At 37.7% G+C, this 23,469-nt stretch overlaps 1 protein-coding gene across 3 annotated transcripts in view; it reads right to left on the bottom strand.

The window, feature by feature from the left end:
- taok3a (TAO kinase 3a) overlaps positions 1 to 23,469 on the bottom strand; it is a 112,397-nt gene that overhangs the window by 28,520 nt on the left and 60,408 nt on the right. For 2 of the 3 annotated variants that reach the window (XM_063034545.1, XM_063034546.1), the window contains exons 11-14: positions 23,136 to 23,217; positions 18,301 to 18,468; positions 15,184 to 15,387; positions 1,715 to 1,852 (exon numbers count right to left, since the gene is read on the bottom strand). In XM_063034545.1, the coding sequence (XP_062890615.1) occupies positions 1,715 to 1,852; positions 15,184 to 15,387; positions 18,301 to 18,468; positions 23,136 to 23,217 (592 nt within the window). The remainder of the gene's footprint in view (positions 1 to 1,714; positions 1,853 to 15,183; positions 15,388 to 18,300; positions 18,469 to 23,135; positions 23,218 to 23,469) is intronic. The other variant, XM_063034547.1, reaches the window with a different exon arrangement.

The following is a 23,469-nucleotide window of genomic DNA, read 5'->3' as shown; positions in this document are numbered from 1 at the left end:
ATAACAGGGTGGTATGTGTTTGAGAAGTGAAGAAATAAATGATACTCAACCAAAATGTTCTCTTTCCTACAGTTCTAAATTCTATATTGAAAAATAGTGTACAGTGCAAAAAAATTTGAAACAAAAAACTCTTAGAAGTAAATAGGTCAAGAATATTGTAACAAATTCTGTGGTTAAATTGGAAAAAGCTTACTAACGCTGTATTTGAAATTGTCAAATACACATTTATTGTTACTGCAGCTAATCTAACAAGTAGATAAGCATGTGCTCACCGGAATAATGGGCGGGCAACTTCTTAAAGCCAACAGCAAACAATGGCAATCTTACATGATAGTTAAAAAATGAGTTATGTTGAAAAGCTGAGTTGCTTTATGGTAGTAAAGTGTAATGGGGGGGAGGGGGAAGGAAAACTTTCCTCTTATCACCAAGAAACAAGAGGAAAATTGAGCACAAGTTGCTCAGTTTTGTTCATTTTAATGGGGAGAAAAGGTGAGCAATTTAGTTTTGCGATAAGGTTGCTGTTCTATTCGACTTTCCAGCCAGGACTGGAAAAAAAAATCCATAAATGTCTAATCTACCATTAAAAAGCTAGGTTTTTAAACAGAAGTAATAGATTTTCAGTAGCTAACATCTACTGTACATGTCATGTTTTCCAATATTAGAGGACAATGACCCCTGGTCAAGAGACCAAATTATTTCACATTCTTGATAAAACTACTTTATCAAACTGAAAGTACCTACATATACACATACACACATACTCACACACAAATCCTTTAATGCAGTAACAGAGCCAAAATCAAAATTACATTTAATGGTTTCCTCAGCAGTGACATGCATAAAGAGCAATTAAATATGCCTGAAACAGGTAAAGCCATTGATATCCCATTTGGAAATCGATTAAACCATCATTCCATGAAACAAGTAAAACTATTTTATACACAATCAGACACTAGCCGGAAGATAATGCCTTGGTTGGACCTTTTAACTTCCATATTTAGCCTTAAATAAGAATCATGATGGCTTATTTTATGTAATAATATATTTTGGTTCTCTGGACTTGTAATTGATGATTTTTGAATGAACAGTGCCGTTTACAAAGGAAAATTGATTAATTTGAATTCAAGTTGTATTTGTAACTGATTTGTACATCCTAATAATGTTCCAGACATACATTAAGGTAAAATAGATTTTAATTAATAAATCTTACACTACAGAAGTATTTTACTTTCAATAATTACCTACTCATGATCTAAATACTTAAGCAGGCCCTGATATAAAACATTTTGCAAGTTAATACTACATCGCCTTCCTTCAGCCTGCACACAAAATGTGTAATGCACAATGCAAGACTGCATACTTGCTTTTAGACTGACATTTGCTACACTGAGAGCCAGCCATCTCAGTACTTCAACAGATTACCCGTTGGAGATCAAGTCTCTGCAACCATAAATCCTTTCTTTTAAAAAATCTGAATATCTTAAATGCTAAAGCTATGCTTCATTTATTTAACCTTTCTAAAACATACAAATAAAGACAAAAGCAACACAAACCTTGAGTATAAATGGTTAATACAGGACAATTAGCTTACAATTAGTGATTGGGGGAAGAAATAATGCTTGGACTTAAAAGATTAAGGTGATTAACTAGCATAAGCAGTCACTGCAGGGAAAAAAAAGAAACATACAAAAATCCTTTGTTTCTTATTGCTTACCAGAGATGCTGTTCTAATTGTTGCAAAATGCTCTCGGTTCTTGAGAAGAGAGGCCCGACTATGGAGAGACGGTGTAGGCCGCAGATCAGGCCGTGAGTCTTTCTGGCCTGCTTCATCCCTTATGAATACATGGTCCTGCTGAAATGGGATAAAACAAATCCGACGTCAAACCGTGTGTTTTCCCTGCTGGATATCTTTGTTATACCTCTGCTTCTTTTGCGAGCACCAAACGAAATGCATAGTTAGCTGTACCAGTCACTGCAGCTGAGCAGTGAGATGAATAACCAACACATTGCAGGAGAGAAGTCAGCTGATCAGTTGTGGGATGCTTCCTGAATCGCTGGCAGCCCTTCAGCAGCAAAATCCTTTTGCATCACATTCAAGCTGATTATTCAGGCAAAACATTTTGCATAGATTTCTATTCATTTTTCATCTTTTTTGATATTTTACAATCAGCATATAAATAAGCAATGTAAGCATGATAAATTATAGATTTGTGAACAGATTTTTTTGCATCTGGAAACATATCACACAGCAATTATGAAATAATCATGCCAACACTTTTGTTATAATTTTCCCCCAAATAACTTCTCAATTTTAAAATTTTGTGAAGTCAAAGATGTTCACATTGAGAAATAAAATAATTCTCATCACCATCTCCTGAGATATTCATCTTTCTGATACAAAATATAGTGATTGGATCCATATTAAAAATAATAGATCTAGAAGTTTGGTGATGTAAAAAAAATCAGTAGCAAAATTATTTTAAATCACAAGCTTTCTGCTACAAAGTAAACATTTCTAAACCCAATATAAACTTGAACCATGCAAGCTTTCAGGAGAAGTTAAGTGGCAAAAATGATATTCAATATTACACCAGATTTATGACAATGTAAAATTATACTTTTTTAAAATTCAAAGCATTCAAATTTTCATATACGTTTCATGTTAAAGTACAAAGCAAAAATAGAAGGGTACATACTTGACTACACTGGCTTTGAGCTTATTTTATATTTTCATATCAATACAGATCCAACAAAGCGAATTACTTAAAGTCAGCTTGCAGTTACAACACCGGAAGACAAATTGTCCCTTGGCCTTCACTACAAGAAGAAATAAGTGCAAGAGTACATATGTCTTGCTCCAGTTACCCAGGGCCCCAGTGAGACATCGGGAATAATATACACAATTGTACTCTCCGTACTTTAGACATGGATATACAGTAGATTTCGGTTAATTGGGCCATTTGTTAGTTGGGACAGCCTCTTATTTAGGACAGCTCTTAAAGAACAAAAACTAATTGAGAAAACAGCCGTGATTCCCTTCGTTTATTTGGGACATTGTGCCGCTTAATTGAGGCAGGAAACCGTTGCTGAACAGTTTCAAACCAATGTCAGAAGCATGCACCTATGTGGCCGTTTGACACTATGCCTTGCTTACAGCAAGTGGTTTTTAAGTAACGTCAGTTTTATGCAGTTGTGTTCAAAAAGCAGTGATTTTTGTCACTGATAGTTGGCGAGAAATAAACAGCAAGACAATGCAGAATTGTATTGTTCACTGCAGTTTCAAGCATTCAGACTTGGAGATATCAGAAACTGCCGGGAGAGAAAACAAAATGATTTCATTATTTCAACAAGTTAGGAATTTTAAAGGATTTGAAGGTATCACCAATCACCTTAAATGTTACAATGAAAATGAAGATTTAAAGGATAGCATTGTAGGAAGGCAGTCCATTATCTCCACTGTGCTAATATTTCTCATTTACAGTCAACCAAAAGAACATGGCAGCATTAACTGGATGAATTCAGACTACAGATTATAGTACTGTAGAATATTGATAGCATTTTAATTTGTTCTGTATTTCATTTAAATACACAATTTGATACTCAGTTGAACAATAGCTCATCTTTTTTAAAAAATACCTTTTTAACTATTTCCATGAAACTTTCACTTTTTGGGGTAGCTGCCTAATTGGGCCAAAATGTCCTGGTCCTGATATGCCCCAATTAACTGGAACCCACTGCACCTGCAACCAGGATGTGCAGCAAATGCTGACTGGATTGATTCCTAAGACTGTGGGCTTGGCATTAGGCAAAATAGCCTTGAAGAATGAGAAGTGATCTCACTGGAGCTTATAAAATTCTTAGAATATGATAACAGCTTTCAGTCACCTGTCACTTTAAATTTCCTTCCTAATCTGCCTTCAGCATTTTACATTGTTCCAACAAAACCCAGCATAAGCTCAAGCAATGACACCTCATCTTCTGACTAAAAACAATGCATCCTTCAAGACAGAATAATAAATTAAACAATTTCAGGTAACCCCATTTTTTGAAATAATTCCATACAGATATGGGTGTTCTTTCCTATTTCAATTTGTTTGAATTGCCATGGTTTTGAAAAATAATTACCTTTATGACTTTGGTCTGCATGCTATTATGAACATTTCTTCTGCCCTCTTCAACTTCGACTCCCTACAACCAAAACCAAGCTTGCCTTTTCTCATCTCATCAGTTCTGATGAAGGGTCCTTATCCTAAATTGGAGATTTTCTTTCCCCTAGTTCATTTACTTTCTCTCCTCACTGATGCTAGTTGACCTGTAGAGTGTTCTGTTTTAGCTTAAACATGCTTATTGGGGGAATAAGTAAATGCAGGGATAATGATACTTTTGGCTGGGATATTTTGAACCAAAGGTTAGAGTATTAAAACAAGGAATCAGCCATTCAAGACAATGATGATTTTTTTAAAAATCACCTAAAAGACAAATCTTTGGAATTTTTTTTTGCCCCAGAGAACACAGAAATCAAATGTGGAATTATTGCAGGAAACAGAGTATAGAAAAATAGAACCAGGAGTAAGCTATCTGGCCATAAAACCTATTTTGCCATTCAATGTAATCATGGCTGACATATTCCTATACTTTCTGGATCTCCTGAAGCATCAAGAAATTCATCCATCTCCTTTTCTGAAGGGAAAATCTTACCTGACAAATCTGCTGGAATTCTTTAACTGGCAGGATAGACAAAGGAGAGTCAGTGGGTGTGGTTTATTTGGATTTTCAGAAGGCCTTTGTCAAGGTGCCACATATGAGGCTGCTTAGCAAGATAAGAGCCCATGGTATTACAGGAGAGAAATTAACATCAATAGAAGATTGGCTGACTGGCAGGAGGCAAACTGTGGGAATAAAGAGGGCCTTTACTGGTTGGCTGCCGGTGACAAGAGGTGTGCTGTATAGGTCAGCGTTGGGATCACTTCTTTTCACGTTATATGTCAATGATGGCAAATGATAGCTTTGTGGCCAAGTTTGTGGATGATACCAAGATAGGTTTAGGAAGCAGGGTGTCTGCACAAGGACCTAGACAGACTTGGCGGGGGGGGGATGGGAAAAGTAGTGGTAGTGTAGGGATGTGCACGGACACATATTTTGGCACAAGGAATAAAGGTGTGGACTATTTTCTAAATGAGAAAAAATTAAATATCAGCGGTGCAAAGGGACTTGGGAGTCCTCATGCAGAATTCCATAAAGGTTAACTTATATTTTGAGTCAGTGGTAAGAAACGCACATGCAGTGTTAGCATTCATTTCGAGAGGACTAGAATAAAAAAGCAAGGCTGTATACAATATTGGTCAAATTGCTCTTGAAGTTTTGTGAGCAGTTTTGGGACCCTTATCTAAGAAAAGGTGTGCTGGCATTCGAGAGGGTCCAGAGAAGGTTCACAAGAATGATTCTAGGAATGAAAGAGTTAACAAATGAGAAGCATTTGATAGCTCCAGACCTGTACTCATTGAGGTTTAGAAGGATGGGGAGGGGTGGGGGGAATCTCATTGAAACCTATCGAATATTGAAAAGTTTAGATTGAATAGATATGGAGAAGATGTTTCCTATAGTGGAGAAATTGAGGATCAGAGAGCAGAGTCTCAGAAGGGAGGGACATCATTTAGAACAGAAAAGAGAAAACATTTCTTTGGCAAGATGATGGTGAACCTGTGGAATTCATTGCCACAGATGGCTGTGCTGACCAAATCATTGGGCATACTTAAGGTGGAGGTAACAAATCAACCATGAAGGAATAGTGGGGCAGACTCGATGAGCTGAAAGGCCTAATTCTGCTCCTGTAGGTTGTTGTTGTTGTTGAGTCCCACCCTATGGATAGTGTAGTTGTCTCCACAGGTTTTTTGTGGCAAGATATGAAAGTAGATTGCCAGGCCTTCCTTCCACACAGATACTACTGCTCCCCAGGTTGGGACCCAGTGGGATTCAAACTCAGGACCATCCACCTCGACATCCAATGCTGATGCCACTACGCCATCAGCCGGCCCTCCAATGTCTTATGATCTCCTTTTCAAATGCAACAACTTAAGTCTCTTCACCCCTCTACAGTAAAGAATTACACAATGCCGTCACTCAGTCTTTTTTTTCCTGATCTCATTTAACTTAAAATTTCTTAATCAAGCACAAAATCTTGAGCCTGTGAATCCTGCTCTAGAGGGCTTAGCCAAGGGAAACCTCCTCCCCACAAACAGCATTCTGGGTCATCTTTCTTCTGGCTACCACAAGAAAGAGCTGCTCTGGCCCTTCAAGATCCTTTCTCAAGCTTCTAAAATCAAGAGAATACAAAAGTAGTCAACCAATTGCTCCCCATGTGGCACGCTTGTTCTCACAGGAAACAGTCCAGTGAATCTTCTGGCATTCCTCTCCAGCAAGTAACTGATTTTTTAGTTAAAAACAATGAAATCAAAATTGCACTCAGTACTCCATATGTATGTCAATCAAGATACTGTTTAATACAAGAAAATATCTTTGATGTTGTACTAAAATCCTTCTGCTACCAAGGACAACACACAATACGTTTTCTTAACTGCTTGTTCATTCTGTGACTGTTGTACTAGAATACACAATTCTTTTTGTTCATCAATACTTGTGATCTAACACTATTGAAATAAGAAGGCACCATTCATATTTTTTCAACTGAAGTGGATGTTTATTCAAGTTGTACTGAATCTGCCAAAGTTCTGACACTCCCTCAATCTGTCTAAGCTGCCTCCAGCAATGTTTGCATCATCCTCACAACTCCAACCCGAGTTTAGTGTTGTTAACAAACTTCAAAATACTACATCTTGTGCCCTTATCCAAATCACTTATGAAATGCGAAGACCAAGCACCAATTGCTGTGATACCCTACTATTACAAACAAAGCTGAGTGCTTTAATCTTACACCATAACCTTTTCTGTGGGACTTTATCAAGGGCTTTCTGAAAATCTAAGCGCATCACATCCACAGGTTTTGCCTTGATGATTCTACCAGTTCCACTCCCTCAAATAGTAGTTTATCCCATGACTTAATTGCACTGAAATGATAACAAACCTACAAGTTTACCATCTTTTGAACAAAAGCTTCTAAGCAGATGTGTGACAAACTTCAGAAACTTCTTTAGAATAAACCCAGTCACAACCCTTCTTACTGATTTTCCATTCTAAGTTGTAAAAATGAATAAAAACCCTAGAAAATCTCTTCTAACTTTACCATTACCCACCAATGAATAGTGGTACATCATTCAAGTTTGAAAATCTAGTATGGAGCCATGTGTGTTGAACGGTTTTAATGGACTGATTCTTTTTAAAAAAGAGAGTCAACAAGGACTAACTATAAAACTCTTTGCAATCAATTTATTTATATATTATTCAATATAATTAGCATTTCAAGTGATAAGCAACATTAATTATGTTGGTATTATTTTTCAAGCAATATGAATACCATATATAACTATTTTAAAATCCAGCACTTATGATAGATCTGGTTGGACTTTTCCCATCAGAGTGGTTTCATATGTGATGGCACCAAAGAAATATCTCCACAACCATTTTGTGGTGTACTGAAGATTCAATGTTTCAAATTTAATCAAAACATTCAGAACACACAAGTACATTGCAAGCCCACTTGCATATTTCCAATGTAACTCGACAAGCCATTTCACTAGATACTTAACTGTTCCACAGATATATATACAAATAAGAAAGAACAGGCTAAATCTGTTATTTTAATGCAAACCACATGGTATCAGTAAAGTAATAATTTTGATCTGAAAGAAGAACTTATAAGTACTGGCTTGTAACCAAATTTGTAAAGAGACAGGCAAACACAGGGATTGGTAAAAGTATATCAGAAGTAAAGAGTATGAGAGAGCCAGTGACAGACAATAGGAGACCCAAGCCAAGTGGAGGGGCACAGTGCAATAGTAATGGAGCTTCAGCAGCTAATTGGTCAACAGCAAACTCCCACCACTGCAATGTTATAATGGCCAAAGAATCTGGTTAGGAAACATTAGTTGAGAATAAATTCTGGTCAGCTCACTGGGGAGTAACGCTTCTGTTCTTCTTTGAAGATCTCTGGAATTAAGAGTCATAGCATCATTGCCCACTACAGCACAGAAGCAGGCCCTTTGGCCCATCTAGTCCATGCCAAGCTATTAATCTGCCTTGTTTGTTTGACCTGCACCTGGACCATAGCCCTCCATACCCCTCCCATCCATGTAGTTATCCAAACTTCTCTTAACCAATGACCTCTAATTCTTGTTCCACCCAACCTCTGTAGAAAACACCCACTTGCATTTACCTTATCTATACCCCTCATAATTTTATACACCTTTATCAAATCTCCCCTCCTTCTCCTATGCTCTAGGGAATTAAAATCCTGACCTATTCAACCTTTCCTTATAACTCAGGCCCTCAAGTCTTGGCAACATCCTTGTAAATTTTCTCTGTACTTTTTCAATCTTATTGATATTCTTCCTGTAGGTAGGTGACCAAAACTGCACACAATACTCCAAATTAGGTATCAACAATATCTTATAAAAGTTCAACATAACATCCCAATACCCAATACTTTGATTTATGAAGGCCAGTCAAAAACTCTCTTTACAACCTATTTCTGACATCACTTTCAAGGAATTATGGATTTGTATTCTCAGATCCCTCTGTTCTACTGCACTCTTCAGTGCCCTACCATTCAAAATAAAAGTCCTACCTTGGTTGGTTTTCCAAAAGTGTAACACCTCGCACTTCTCTGCATTAAATTCCATCTGCCCTTTTCAGCCTATTCTTCCTATCTGGTCCAGATCCCTCTACAAGCTTTGATAGCTTTCCTCGCTGTCCACTCCACCCCCAATCTTGGTGTCATCCGCAAATTTGCTGATCCACTTTATCACATCATCTCCAGATCATTGATGTAGGTGACAAACAACAATAGACGCAGCACAGATCCCTGCTGTACACCACTAGTCACAGGCCTCCAGTCAGAGAGGCAACCAGATACTAGCGCTCTGGTTTCTCCCACAAAGCCAATGTTGAATCCAGTTTACCACTTCATCATGAATGTCATGCGATTGAACTTTCTTGACCATTCTCCCATATGGGACCTTGTCAAAGGCCTTGCCAAAGCCCATGTAGACAACTTTCTTGGTAACTTCCTCAAAAAACTCTATAAGGATTGGTTAGATATGATCTACCATGCACAAAGCCATGTGTGTGGCAGATCTCTTGCTGTCTTTATCATAGAAGGCAGACAGCTTTGGCTTAATGTCTCCAGTGAAAATAATTTTACTATTCCTTCAATAATAAATATGACTTAAAGCCAGAATATTCAGAATTAAAATTGAGACCATGGCCAAAAAGTTGTAAAATCATTTCTCAAATTGGTAGCAGAATTTGAAACACTGATAATTCATGACATGGTAATGTAAACTGCTTCAATGAACAAATTTACAAAATGAAGCAAAATAGTTGAAGTTTAAAGGGAAAAAAAGTAGCCAATACTGATTTAAATATATTAGTCTGGATCTCTTGGCCAGTCAAGTTAGATATGGAACACTACATGAGAGGAAACGTAAAATATTATAAAGCTACAAGACCAATGAATAATATAATTCTTGCTTTGCTCCAAAATGTTTTGGCGCAGTATCCATTAAGCAAGTGAAATTTTCTGTAATAATCTGTGAATGGAGAAGATAGATCTTGCATACTAATAGTACTAGCAACTTTAGAGCACTGATTAAATCAAGAATTATATCTTAATTTGGATTCTGTGGTCATGTCAAATCAACAGCATTCACCAAGCCTCCAAGGCTTAAATCATAAAAGGTTGAGTGAACTCAATGCAAAGAACAACCTAATTTTATTATCTGGCTCTTGAACCAGAGGGGATAACTTCACTTGCCCCATCACTGAACTGTTCCCACAACCTATGGACTCTCTTTCAAGGGTTTACTTACACATCTCATGTTCTCGATATTTATTGCTTATTTATTGTTATTACTTTTTTCCCTTCTTTCTTGCATTGCACAATTTATTGTCCTTTGCACAGTGGTTGTCTGCCCTGTTGGTGTGGTCTTTCACTGATTCCATTATCGTTATTGGATTTATTGAGTATGGTGCAAGAAAGTGAATGTCAGGTTTGAATATGGTGATATATACGCATGTACTTTGATAACAAATTTCCATTGAACTTTGAACTTTGAATGGTCTATTGAGCCAATTAAATAAAATTCTTTTTCTATTGACGTGATGAAATGATCTACATAAATGGCATGCAAAACAAAGTTTTTTCCCCACTGTAATTTGGGGACAATAAAAAAAAAATGACAAAATCAAACTCTTGCCTTATTAACAATCAAAGATGTTGAGGTTTGAAATCTGCGGTTGGGCCTTCGCTCTATACATTTCTCTTTGCTTTATTTTTATATGTCACAGAACACAGGCAGTCAAAGCACTGTTCAAAAAATGTCGGCATTCTCCGACACACTTCATAATTAACGAGCTTGTAGAAGAGAGGTGGGAAATTGGGGTAGTGGGAGCACCGGTGTGGTCCAAGGGCTCGCATCTAAGACCATGGCTGGCTGACAATGTAGCATGAATGTTTTGTGGGGTCTGTAATATTAATTACTGTTGTTAGCACATATTAGTCAGTAATAAAGCAATAATTTAAGTCATTCTAGATAATAAACTGTGCTAAAAAGTTATTAATAGCCTGCACTTTATTAATACACTTTAAAGCCTGCACTTAATAATGTACTTTTACTGTATATGCCCTGCCCAGTTTAACTTGATTAAAATACATCATTTTTTTACGGATCAGAGTTAAACTCTACCTGCCAACCTTAGACAATTTTTTTCACTGTCCACATTACCACCAATTCTGAAAAATCTAGTAAACTTTCTAAATCATTCCATCAATATTCTCATATTATATCTATAAATAGGGGACCCAACACTGATGCCTGCAGCACATTACTGGGTCTCTAATCTTAAAAATAACCTTACCTTATGACACAGTGCTTCCTACCACAAAGCCAATTTTGTCTCCAGTTCGCTGGTCTACCCTGGATCAAACCTTTTGGACCAGATTACCATGTAGGACCCTGTCAATAGCTTTGCTGAAGTCCCAATGGACAACATTCACTGTTCTGCCCTCAAAATTCTTCTTGGTCACCTCTTCAAAAAAGCAAATTGATGAGTTCAAATTTTCCCCACACAAAAAACCATTTTAAGTGTTTCCATTCAGTCACTGTCTTTCTAAAGGGAGACGAGCTGTATTTCTCGCACTCCTCTCCTGTAATCAATGTACTACTGATGTTAGGTTCATTACCATATAGCTCTCTGGTTTGTCCTTGCAGACCTACTCAAAAAAAAGGCATATAAGCCACCTTCCAGTACCTCACCTGTGGTTCAGAAAAGCACAAACATCTCTGCTAAGGTCCACAACATAGAATAAACTTGGTTAGGTTCTGGAGATACATCCATATTTTTGCACTACCAGACCACCAAGACCACCTCTTTGGTAATTTTCAGAACACTACTCTCTTCCCTGAATTCGCTAGCTTCCATGATCCTCTCCAGAATAAATACAGACAAGAAGCAATCATATTAGGCCTTGCCCTTCTCCATGACTCCACAGTTCAGAAAAAGATAGAGTGGTTTGAAAAATAGAGCTAAAATTAGCTTAACACAAATTTAAGCATTTAACATCTCTTGGTTAAATAAATGAACTGACAAACGTTATTGAAATCTCACTAGTCATATTGGAATACATTAGTCAGATTCTCAATGCATAAAAAAGCCTTTTTAAACACATTTTCTACACTCTGAACTACATGAAACATCCTAATTTTTATAAGCATTGCAAGGAGCTTAAATTTGTGGAACCAAAATTAGGGTTCATTGATCTAATGGTATGGCCTGCTATTGGGGCATCGAAGGTAGAGTGTGTCGAAGGTAGAGAGTTTGGGTCCGCGTAAAAGATTGCTAACATTTCAGCCTTTTTGGTGACATTTTCTTTGCTCTAATAGTCAACAGAAACTATCATCTCTGGGTTTTTAAATATCCAGAGGAAGAATTCCTGCTGGAGTTCTTCCATTTTGATCACCAGCCCAACACTTTCCAGCTGTTCTGCCAAACTTTCAGTGGAACCTCCTGGGTTCATCCTAAACTCAAAAGGAGATTTTAACCCCATTCAATATAAGTATGTATGGGTACCCTTACTAAAAGGTTATACTGTATCCACCTACTCTTGAAAGACTAGCTTACTTCCCTGTCTAATCTCTGCAGCGAGGTCTAGCTGCCAATACCCACTATTTAAGTGGTGGATTTCCCCTCCCAAAGAGGAGATTATTTCCAGCTAACAAAGTAGTTTAAACACAGTTTATTTTATTTTTAATGATACAAGTTTAAATTTAGACAAATATTTCTTAACACACATTTAAATCTCAAGCCTCAGGACCCCCACCACCAGTATCAGGAACTGTTACTACCATTCAACTATCAGACTCTTGAACCAGGGAGGATAACTTCACTTGCCCCATCACCGAACTGTTCCACGGCATTACTGAGCCCACCACAATCTACGGGCTTTCAAGGACTCTTCATCTCCTATTCTCGATTACTTTTCTTTTGAATTTGCACGGTTTGTTGTCTTTTGCATATTGATTGTACGTCCGTTCTGTTGGGCGCAGTCTTTCACTGGTTCTATTATGTTTCTTGGACTTGCTGTATACGCCCCCCCACAAAAAAAAATCTCAGCGTGTGTTAAAAATCTCAGTACATCACATACATGTACTTTGATAATAAATTTACTTTGAACTTTGAGGATTTCTGATTTATAAAAGATTTCCAATATATAAACTACAAAGGATTTCCAAACACAGATGCAATTGTCTTGAACTAAAAGAACAGACCATCAAGTTTCAAATTGCTTTCAATCCCCAATGCACTCTAACATTTATACTATTTTGTGACTAGTTAACATTATCTGCAGGTGATGTTTTTGTTAGATACCTTTGTTGGGACAAAAGAATTTAGTTATTCAGAGATACTACATAGAACAGGTCCTCCCAGTCCAATGAGCCGTGTCACCCAGCAAAACACCTGTCCCTAACTCTTCCTCTGCTACACTGACGACTGCACTGGTGCTGTTTCATGTACCCATGCTAATCTCATCAATTTCATCAACTTTGCCTCTACTTCCACCCTGCTCTTAAAATTCACTGTCTACCATCAAACACATCTTCACCTTCTCTTCACTCCCTGCAGGGCAACTGAAATGTTACACCTGCCCATTCACCTCCTCCCTTACCTCTGTCAGGGCCCCAAAAAGTTCCTCCAGGTGAGGTAACACTTCACCTGTGAATCCGTTGGGATCATGTAAGGCATCTGATATTCCCAATGCAAACCTGATGAAACCCAAAGTAAGTTTCCGGGACTGACTTGTCGAGCACCTCCACTCCATTCGCCAAAATTTCACAATGGCCAACCATTTTAATTCCTATCCCTACTCTTGTTCCGACATGTCAGTCCACAGCCAACTCTTTTGCCACTCTCAGGGTGAAGGAGCAGCACCTCATATTCCATCTAGGTAGCCTCCAAATGATGGCATGAACATGGATTTCTCCTTCCAGTAGTTCAAGTGGCCAAGTGGCTAGGGCATTACGCTCACGATCTGAAGGTCGTGGGTTCAAGTTTCAGCCAGGGCGGCGTGTTGTGTCTCTGAGCAAGGCACTTAACCACACACTGCTCCAGTCCACCTAGCTGAAAATGGGTACCGGCAAATGCTGGGAGTTAACCTCGTGATAGACTGGCGTCCTATCTAGGAGCGGGGAGGAGAGTCTCGTACTCTCAGTCGCTTCACGCCACAGAAACCGGCATAAGCACTGGCCTGATGGGCCACAAAGGCTCGGGACGGACTTTGACTTTTTTTTTAAATCACAGGACAATTTACAATGACCAATTAACCTACTAACTGATGTCTTTGGACTGTGGGAGGAAACCAGAGCACCTGGAGGAAACCCATGCGGTCACAGGGAGGAAGTACAAACTCCTTGCAGATGACACCAGAACTGAACTCTAATGCCCCGAGCTGCAATAGTATTGCACTAACTGCTACACTACAGATGGTCTTAACAGCTTCAGGGGATGGTACCCAAAAACAATGCTGTGAAGGTTGACCCTCTGAGTATACAAATATTCCAACTATCGATTGATCAGTTATATCTGTGACCATGTTTGATGTGCCAAGTGACAAAATCAGTTTGGTCTGCAAGCTTTCTTGAACTCAGTCACAATAGTGTAAATAACTTAGCCAACGTTCTGTGGTTTAAAGCAGTCCAATGCAACTCACGATTTAACCCTAGCAATTTACAATGACCAATTAACCTAACAACCAGTACATCTTTGGATTGTGGGAAGAAACCCACGCATTCCACGGGGAGGATCACCAGGTGTGAACCTCGACACTCCGAGCATAATGGTGTCACACTAATTGTTACTCTACCATGGCGCCCATGTTGTGCTACTGTGCTAAAAAGCTGAGGTTAGCAATAAGGCTCTCAGGCCCTGGAAAGTAAACCTCTGTTACAACTCCTTCTGTGAAAATTCATTGCTTACCAGAGAAAAGTTAAATGGTGGAATATAACATCACGTTTAATCAACAGTTTTTTCAGAACTAATTATTGTATTCGAAGTTTTCTTGGAAATTGATCTTTAAGGCATAGCTTTTGGAGAGATCTAGCAGCAATTGTGTTTTTGTGTGTGTGTGAGTGACTGAGTGAGTGAGTGTGTGTGACTGAGTGAGTGACTGTGTGAGTGACAGTGAGAGAGAGAGAGAGAGAGAGTGAGAGAGTGAGAGAGAGAGAGTGTGTGAGAGAGAGAGACTGTGTGTGTGTCTGAGTGAGTGAGTGTATGAGTGTGTCTGAGTGTGAGTGAAAGTGTGAGAGAGTGTGTGTGAGTGAGTGTGTGCAAGTGAGTGTGAGTGTGTGTGTATGTGTGTGTTTGAGTGAGTGAGTGAGTGAGAGTGTGTCTGAGTGAGAGTGTGTCTGAGTGAGAGAGAGAGAGAGAGAGAGTGAGTGTGAGTGTGTGTGTGAGAGTGAGTGAGTGTACACTCATGCTCAGAGACAACATTTCAAACACAATGATGCTACCTACCTTTCTGTGGATGACGGAAACATTGGATTGCATGGTGTTATCGCCATCATGCATCATGGCGATCTCTGAGCTATCATCAAAGACTTCATGCAGACTGTTAACACTGCTATTCTGGCTCCCTGTGCTGATTGACATACTGGGAATGGACTGATTACTTCCCAGGCTGTCTACTTTACTACCTAGGCCTGCACCATGCTCACTGTCCTGTAAGATAGAGGAAAGCAATGTTAGTGAAGGCCAACATGCACTAGTACAGACATGCATCTGGAAATCACATGCAGCAAGTATTTTCTTATTTTACTTTGTACAGAGCTAAAACAATAATAATAATGAAAAGTAATAGGGTTATTTAGTGAGACCAGATAACTAAATCCCAGCAGGAAGATGGAATGTAAACTATAGCCATTCGAAATAATCATGTACAGTAGGCAATCTTAAATGTTAGAGGACTGCAAATGAGGCTGGTACAAAGTCAGGATCATTAGTTGGTTGCAACTTAGAAGTGGCAGGAGGTCGAAGAAGAGAAAGTCCAGAGTCAAGAATTTAAGTTTAGCACTATTAGAGGATGAAATAACAGATTAAAAATTTAGAACACAAGAATTTACAGCGTATACAGATGGCCATTTGGCTCATCACACCTATGACAACATTTTTTAAAAATATTCAGAATAACTCTACTTGTCTCATTTTGAAGCCTGGTAAATTAGGACCCATCAACTATTAGACAGCTTTTAAACAAGAGTGTTATTGCTCGATTGGGGATATTTTTCCTCCACTGATCCCTTTACCTACTTCCTTGTTCTTTAGTAAACCACACTGCAGTTAAAGAAAGATCTTCCTTTCACATTAACCCTCCACTTGCCAATGGCTGTGAGATAGGGGTAGATGGTGGTTTTACATGATTATTTTTTTTATTCTCATGCATAATTTCCCTGCAACCATGTAAAAAAAGATTTTCAAATGAACCTAATTTGATTTTTAATGAATTAAGACAAGCTATCCTTCTCTGAAATGACTTCTTCAAAAAAAATCGATAATTTATGCACAAAAGTAATCCATTTCATAAAATTCTCAACAATCTACTGATAATTATTCAAATTTAGCTGATATTAAAGCAATTTTTCTCTTTGGTAGTTACCTTTCTATATTAGTTCATGGGATATGGGCATGCTGGCAAAGTTAGGATTTATTATTATCTATTCCCAACTGCTCATTGAACTGTTTACTTGGTTAAGCTCTTTCAGAAGATTGCTAAAAATTAACCCCAATATTGTGTGGAATTGCATTTGTGTCAGACTGATTAATAGGAATAAATCCCCGATGGATACAGGTGGAGGAGATGAACTTTTAATTACAATCCAAAGTTTAATCATTAACATCAATGATGTTAACTGTCTTTTGATTTCCATGTTTGATTACTTAAGTATGAATTCCCACAGCAGCTGCAGCAAGATTTCAACTTGTGCTTTGAGGTCAATGGCTGTGCCTCTGACCATTAACCTAATATTCAAGCTAAGTTTCGGTTTAGTTCGGTTCTGCAGGCACATCGTACATACTCAAGCATATATTTTTGTTGAAAGATCAAATGTTGTGACAAGTTGTGCCATTTGATTACATGGAAGGAACTGAGGTGCACCTCACCTCATTTGGCTTCAGTATAAGTGCACATTTTGACGAGACTACACAATAACAAAGATGGATCAGTTTAGGTTTGCAGTCCTCTTTCCTTTTGCCTGACTCTGCCCTTATGCAAAAATTAGGTCCATTTAGCCAGAGAGTGTTCAATTCATCATTCTACTATACATGTGGCATAAAAATTCAGGGATCAAAGTCCTTCCTTCTTTCTATATAGACATAGTCATACTTTAATGATCCCGGGGGAAATTGGTTTTCGTTACAGTTGCACCTTAATTAATTAAACAGTGATAAAACCATAAATAATTAAATAGTAATATGTAAATTATGCCAGGAAATAAGTCCAGGACCAGTCTATTGGTTCAGGGCGTCTGACCCTCCAAGGGAGGAGTTCTAAAGTTTGATGGCCACAGGCAGGAATGACTTCCTATGACGCTCTGTGTTGCATCTCGGTGGAATGAGTCTCTGGCTGAATGTACTCCTGTGCCCACCCAGTACATTATGTAGTGGATGGGAGACATTGTCCAAGATGGCATGCAACTTGGACAGCATCCTCTTTTCAGACACCACCGTCAGATATACTGCATAACAGTAAAGCAAGCAGTTCATAACCTCCCAAATAATTAGGAATATCAAACATATTAATTAGGTACCACTTTACATCTATTGTTCATATGCCAGACTCCAATTTAGTTTGCCCAATTGCACAAATGAATCTATTTTTTAAGTTCTGCAAATAGGGAGCAGTACTGAACAACAGCAATTTTTGACATTTCAGAATGTGAATTTCGAAATTCTTATTCAATCCTATCATGATTAAGTCCATTCAAAAAAACTGTGGAGATTAAGCAAAACTGTTAGAAGGACCCAGTTTATTTGATCTTTAGTTGGTTATTTTCCTATAACAATCAAAAATGACTCATGAAAAGTCACTGCAGAGGTTAGGAGAACAAGTAGAGAATTGATGGTTGAGGTATGAGGTTTGAACCCTATGAATATGAGCCTGTAGACCTTGGTTAGGGTCATCTTTACAAATAATGCTGCAATTAGAGTCATAAAGCCATAAAAAAGCACAACACAGAAACAGGCCATTCGGTCTATTCGAAACATTTAAACTACCTACTCTCATCAACCTGCACCAGGACCATAGCCCTCCAAACCCCTACCATCCATGTACCTATCCAACTTCTCTTAAACGGTGACATCGAGCTCACATGCACCTCTTGTGCTGGCAGCTCATTTCACACTCTCATGACCCTCTGAGTGAAGAAGGTTCCCCTCATATCCCCCTTAAACTTTTCATCTTTCATCCTTAACCCATGTCCTGCTTTATTTTATGGATGGTGTGATGTCATTAAAGCAGGAACTATATTTCAGGTCAGCATTTTCAGGGGGAACAAATACTTCAAACCAAAACACTTGTTTTCTTTTGCTCATTTATTTAGATTTGGAGCTATTATTTAGGCACATAATTCATCTTACCTCTTCTTCTTCTTGTGATTCTGTTGTTGGTCCATTGTGAGTTTCTTGAAAAAGGATCTTTTTCATTTTTCTATACTGAAGATTATCCAGCTCGCGAACTGCATCTTTTGTTCTTGCAATAAGGTCACAAAGAACTCTTTGTGGATGTTCTCGGCGTGCAAATTCATGCTGAAACAGAAAATTCAAATTATCAATACTAAAATATCTAATCAAATTTAATTATGTTATATAAATTAATGTTGCATTATATAAAGAGGTGTACAAGAACACTGGAAAATAATATTCAGGAAACAAGACCATTTTGGAAAGCAAATACCCCTGTAACATAAATAACAATGGTACTGTGCTTCATACACTGAAGTACATTGGAACTATAATCTCATAGTGTGACTAAACAACAGAACACACTTCCCATGTCTATAACAGGATTTTTATTCTTGTTAGGCATTTCACCATGCACTGTGTAGTAAAATTCAAGATGTTCTCATTAAATATGTACTTTCTAGCCAGTGTAAGAAGCAAATTATCCAGTAAAATAAGGCAGCTATTAGAATATTTATGAACCTATGTAGGTTACTTGTATGCATTGCTGGAGAGGCTGTATGGGCAGCCTACCCATATTACAGATGCCCCTTTGTATTGTGGCATATGGAAAATATTACTAAAATGTCATTTATCGAAGTTCTACATGCTCACAGAACCTAGATATCGATTGATTATCTGAAGGAAGGCATGAAATGAAAACTTGGTCTTCTGTTAACACCCAACATTAAGAATCAATTGCTCACCAGCATTGTTAGTTCTATTTCCATATTCATAAATTTCAACTACCCACTTATGTGGTTTGAGAGAAAAATAGTTTCAACAACAATTGTGACTCTTTTCACAAAGAAAATTGTGAGCTGTTCATTCATAAGGTACGGAGGAAATTGTCTTCTTTTGTGAAAAGAATCAACTGGCAGGATACTTCTAAAGTAGGAAAACCAGGCTCAAGTTTTAAGTATCTTTGGGACCACCATGAAGTGCTTTCAATAAAGTGGAATGAACATTTATTGGAATGTTCGCAGAATCACCCAGATATAGTGATGAAATCAACATCTTGAGCCCTCAAGCAACAGACAATCAGTTGGTGGAAAGCCTTGGGTGAGCCAAAGGTGTTGCCACTGCACATATACTGATATCATTATTGCCAGAAACAGGGCTATACAGAATTACAAATATATGTATTTAGGCTTGCCCCAGGTTTCAGCTTTGCATAGATCCACAATGTTACACCTCCAATTAATTCATTAGGCTAGTCCATCACTGCGAGTGACACTTCATTCTCCCCGACATATCAACCCTCTGCCCTCTAACATTTCCAATTTTGACTACCCATCCACTGACTCCCACTCCACCACAGACAGGCTGACTCATTCTCTCTGCAGCAGGAACTTGTGTAAAAACAGAAAGGCAAAGAGAAGCATGAGCAGAGAAGGACTATCAGAGAATTGGAAATATTGATTACCTAGCTAGTTCTGGAAGACAATTTCAACCTGCCAATGAGCTATAGTTAATGTGCCGTTCAGACTAATCCCTCAAGCTGCTTGGAGTGAGATGAAGCATGACCCCACCAGTAGATCATCAGTACTGAGCGTCACCTGCTCACTCCCTAATTCTTGTTAAGAAAGTTTTCTGATGGCTGTAAAGGGACACCAACTGATAATTAAAGAGGAGCCACAAGACAACACCCATACTTGTAGATGTAAAATAACTTAAGTGTTTATGGAACATAAACTGTTTTTGCTCTCTTTCTCAGGAATGAACACACTTAATAACTTTTAGAAATTGCTGCTATCAATTACAAGTCAACATTATCTTTCCACAATTTTGTCTTTTTTCTCTGCAACTCAGTTATAATGCTTTGAAGCCTGTTTCACAAGTTAGGTAGGGCCCAATGTTTAGTTAAATCGTGCACAGCACAATCATCATGAATGCCAGATGAAAGAACCAATGTAATGTTATAAATTCTCATGTTCACTACTTTTATCAAATTCATCCCAAATCTTTTAATAGTAATTTGCCTGTTTACCCCCTTTATTGTTTTATTTTGCAGACATTTTAAAAGCAATAGTATTAATTTTTTTGCAATTTTAGGATAATTAAATGGACAATCAGGTATTAAATTTGTTCAACTATAAAGCAAAGATAAAAAAAATTAATTAACCTGCATTGGTAACTGACAAAAGACAGTCTAAACAATAATACTGTTATAAACAGGCAAAGGTAAGCATTCCCACAATAGATCAGATTTGTAAACTTGCCACATCTAGGTATGAACTCAGAATAGCTAACAGAAAGAAGATCCTCAACAATGGCAGGACCTAAGCAAATACAAATTGAAGCATTTGTTGCTGCCTTCAGTCAAAAGAGATAAATAGATGATCCATTTTGTATTCTTCCCAATATATCCACCACCACAGAAGACAACCACTTTGATTCACACTACCTAGGCTGACAGCAGTATATTAAATAAAGACTGGGATCAGATGATATGCCGCTTGTAGTAATGAACAGAACCAGACATGCTTCCAGCCACACTGTACCTGTACATATGTAACTGGCACTTACTTACCAGCAACATGCTCACTGATGCCAAGTCATGTTTCCCAAAGGCACTCAGCTTGCAATTTTGGACCAAACTTATACCAAAATGCTAAATTCCAGTGGTAAGCTGGGAGTGAAATTATGGCGACATTTGACTGTCTGCAGAGTGTGATATCGGTTATGAAAGGGACCTGAAGTCAATGAGCAACAGGGGGGAAAAATATCCAAGAACTGGTTCAAAAGGTGAAGCTTGTAGCTGATGATGGTCAATCAGCTCTGGACATCACTGCAGCAGTTCTCTTGGGGAGCATCATAGGCACAACCATGTTCAGCAATAATTTTCCTTGCATTACAAGGTCAAAAGTGGATCACCCATATAAATACTACCACTACAAGATCAAGACAGAATCTGAATATGCTGCAGCAAGTGACTCACCTCTTACCACTTTAGATCCTTTCCACTATCTACAAACCAGGAGTCTAATACACTGCACTTCACATCTTGAAGTGCAAGGTTTGATTGCCAGTTTGAAGCTGATTTGACTTGTAACTCAACAACCCTCATAAACATTTATTTTCTCTGTGACTGCATTATATACCATGTACAGAAAATACTGCAGTTACTCAGCCAGGCCACACTGATAGCACCTTCTCAATCCATAATCTTTACTACAGAGGAGGATAAGAGTCAAGAAGGACAAGAGCAAGGACAAACAGCAGCAAGCATTTAAGAACTTTATCTGCTGGCTCCCCTCCATGTGACACACCAATCGAATTTGTAATCTCTATTCTTCACTCTAAATTCAAATCCTGGAACATCCCACTCAACAGCAGAAATGTAACAGTTCTAGGAAGATTCACCAACACCTTCTCAAGGGCAATTTGGGATGGGCAGTAAATGCTGGCCTCGCATTCTCTACAATTAATTAAAGAAAACCCACAAAATGCATAGGTGTTGGGGGGGGGGGAGAATTACTAATTCTGTGAACCTACTGGCCATTAGCTATCTTCCATAAATATAAACTGGAGAGCTTAAAATAGAGACAAAAATAATGCTATAATGTTCCTTTCCAAAGGTTAAGTAAGTACGTGTAAATTAAACAAGATTGTGTGCCGACTATGGAAAAAGTATAGCATAGTCAGTCAGTTTAATTATACACAAACTCCACCCTATGAACTGCAAGAAAGTGATTTAATTGTGTTCCACTTGACTGAAACAGAAGGTGCAAATCTCCCCAAATCCAAACACTTCTAATTCAAAATTCACTTCACCCTTTTTGATTTAAGTAATATTGAAATAATTTGAAATACTTGTGAAATCAAAGAAGTTAATCTCTCAAGTAAGACACGTAGAATGGTTTCTGGCCTGGAAATTGACCACAAAATGATGGACAGTAAAGGCAGTTCAAGACAAAGAATGATTTTAAGAAGTGAATGGATGACACTGCTACCAATAATAGAATACTTTAGCCTTTAATGCAATTAGAACATGGAAGCGATAATCTGAATTTTAAAAAAGATGAGCATTAGCCAAAGTGCATGATAAATCTAGGAATAATGTGTCATAAAAATAAGCAATAAGAGCTAATTAAATAAAAGACCCATTCTGACACTTGGATTCAGGAAAATAATGCAAAAATATATAATTTGATCACTTCTGAGGTTGGATGTGGAAGACAATTGGTCTGAACAGGCTCTTTCTGAAATTTATGAATAATATCAACTCTGAATTACATAAATATATGAAACCATAGACTCAGATTTAAAAATTGAATACATTGGAGAGTATCCACATATGCATAACAATACTAGCTTTGGCCCTTAAAACATTTAATTCAGAAATTCTACCAATTGAATGGAAATGTAAGCTCTGGTTACTATAATATTTATGATCTATTTTGAAAAATACCTGCTTAAAAAATAAATTGCTTCTCAATACTTTGGACATTGGCCCACACCCTGAATGTTAAAAGCTGAAGCTAACATTAAAGGTTCTAAACATTTTGATTATAAGGGTCCTAAATACACTCGAGATAGCTTGGTTGCCTGATTAGTATTTATGGATCATGCCTTTCCAAAATACTAAAATACACTGATATTCAAGGGTGTGGTAAACCTTTAAATCAGAGCCAGGAAATCATTCAGAATACAATGGAACAACTATAGGACATTGAAGCAACAAAATAATCATGCACTGTCTGAAACGAATTATTCCCAATTTCTTCTATCACTAATTCGTATTGGCTTACCCGCAAAAGCTCCAAAGATGTAGGTCTATCTTGGGGAATTTTCTGCAAGCAGTATTCTACAAAGTTTCGAAAAAATTGAGACCTGAAAAATAAATCAAAATTTAGAAGCTTTAATATCTATTTTCTGCAACTAATGCCTTTGAAGATAACTACTGCTTTCTAGAATCCATTTGCAGCATACAATTTTGATAGTTTTGTCAGTCTTAAAAATCACAAATTAAAACTTCTGTATCCCCTATTATTATAAAAATATTATTCAAACTTTTAAAAGATAATAAGTCAAAATTTAAAATTAAAACCACATTTGCACTTAAGAAGAGTCACATTGACTACC

The sequence above is a fragment of the Mobula hypostoma genome, chromosome 27 (genome assembly GCF_963921235.1).
Source record: "Mobula hypostoma chromosome 27, sMobHyp1.1, whole genome shotgun sequence".
NCBI classification, from domain to species: Eukaryota; Metazoa; Chordata; class Chondrichthyes; order Myliobatiformes; family Myliobatidae; genus Mobula; species Mobula hypostoma.
This window is presented reverse-complemented; position numbering and strand designations above follow the sequence as displayed.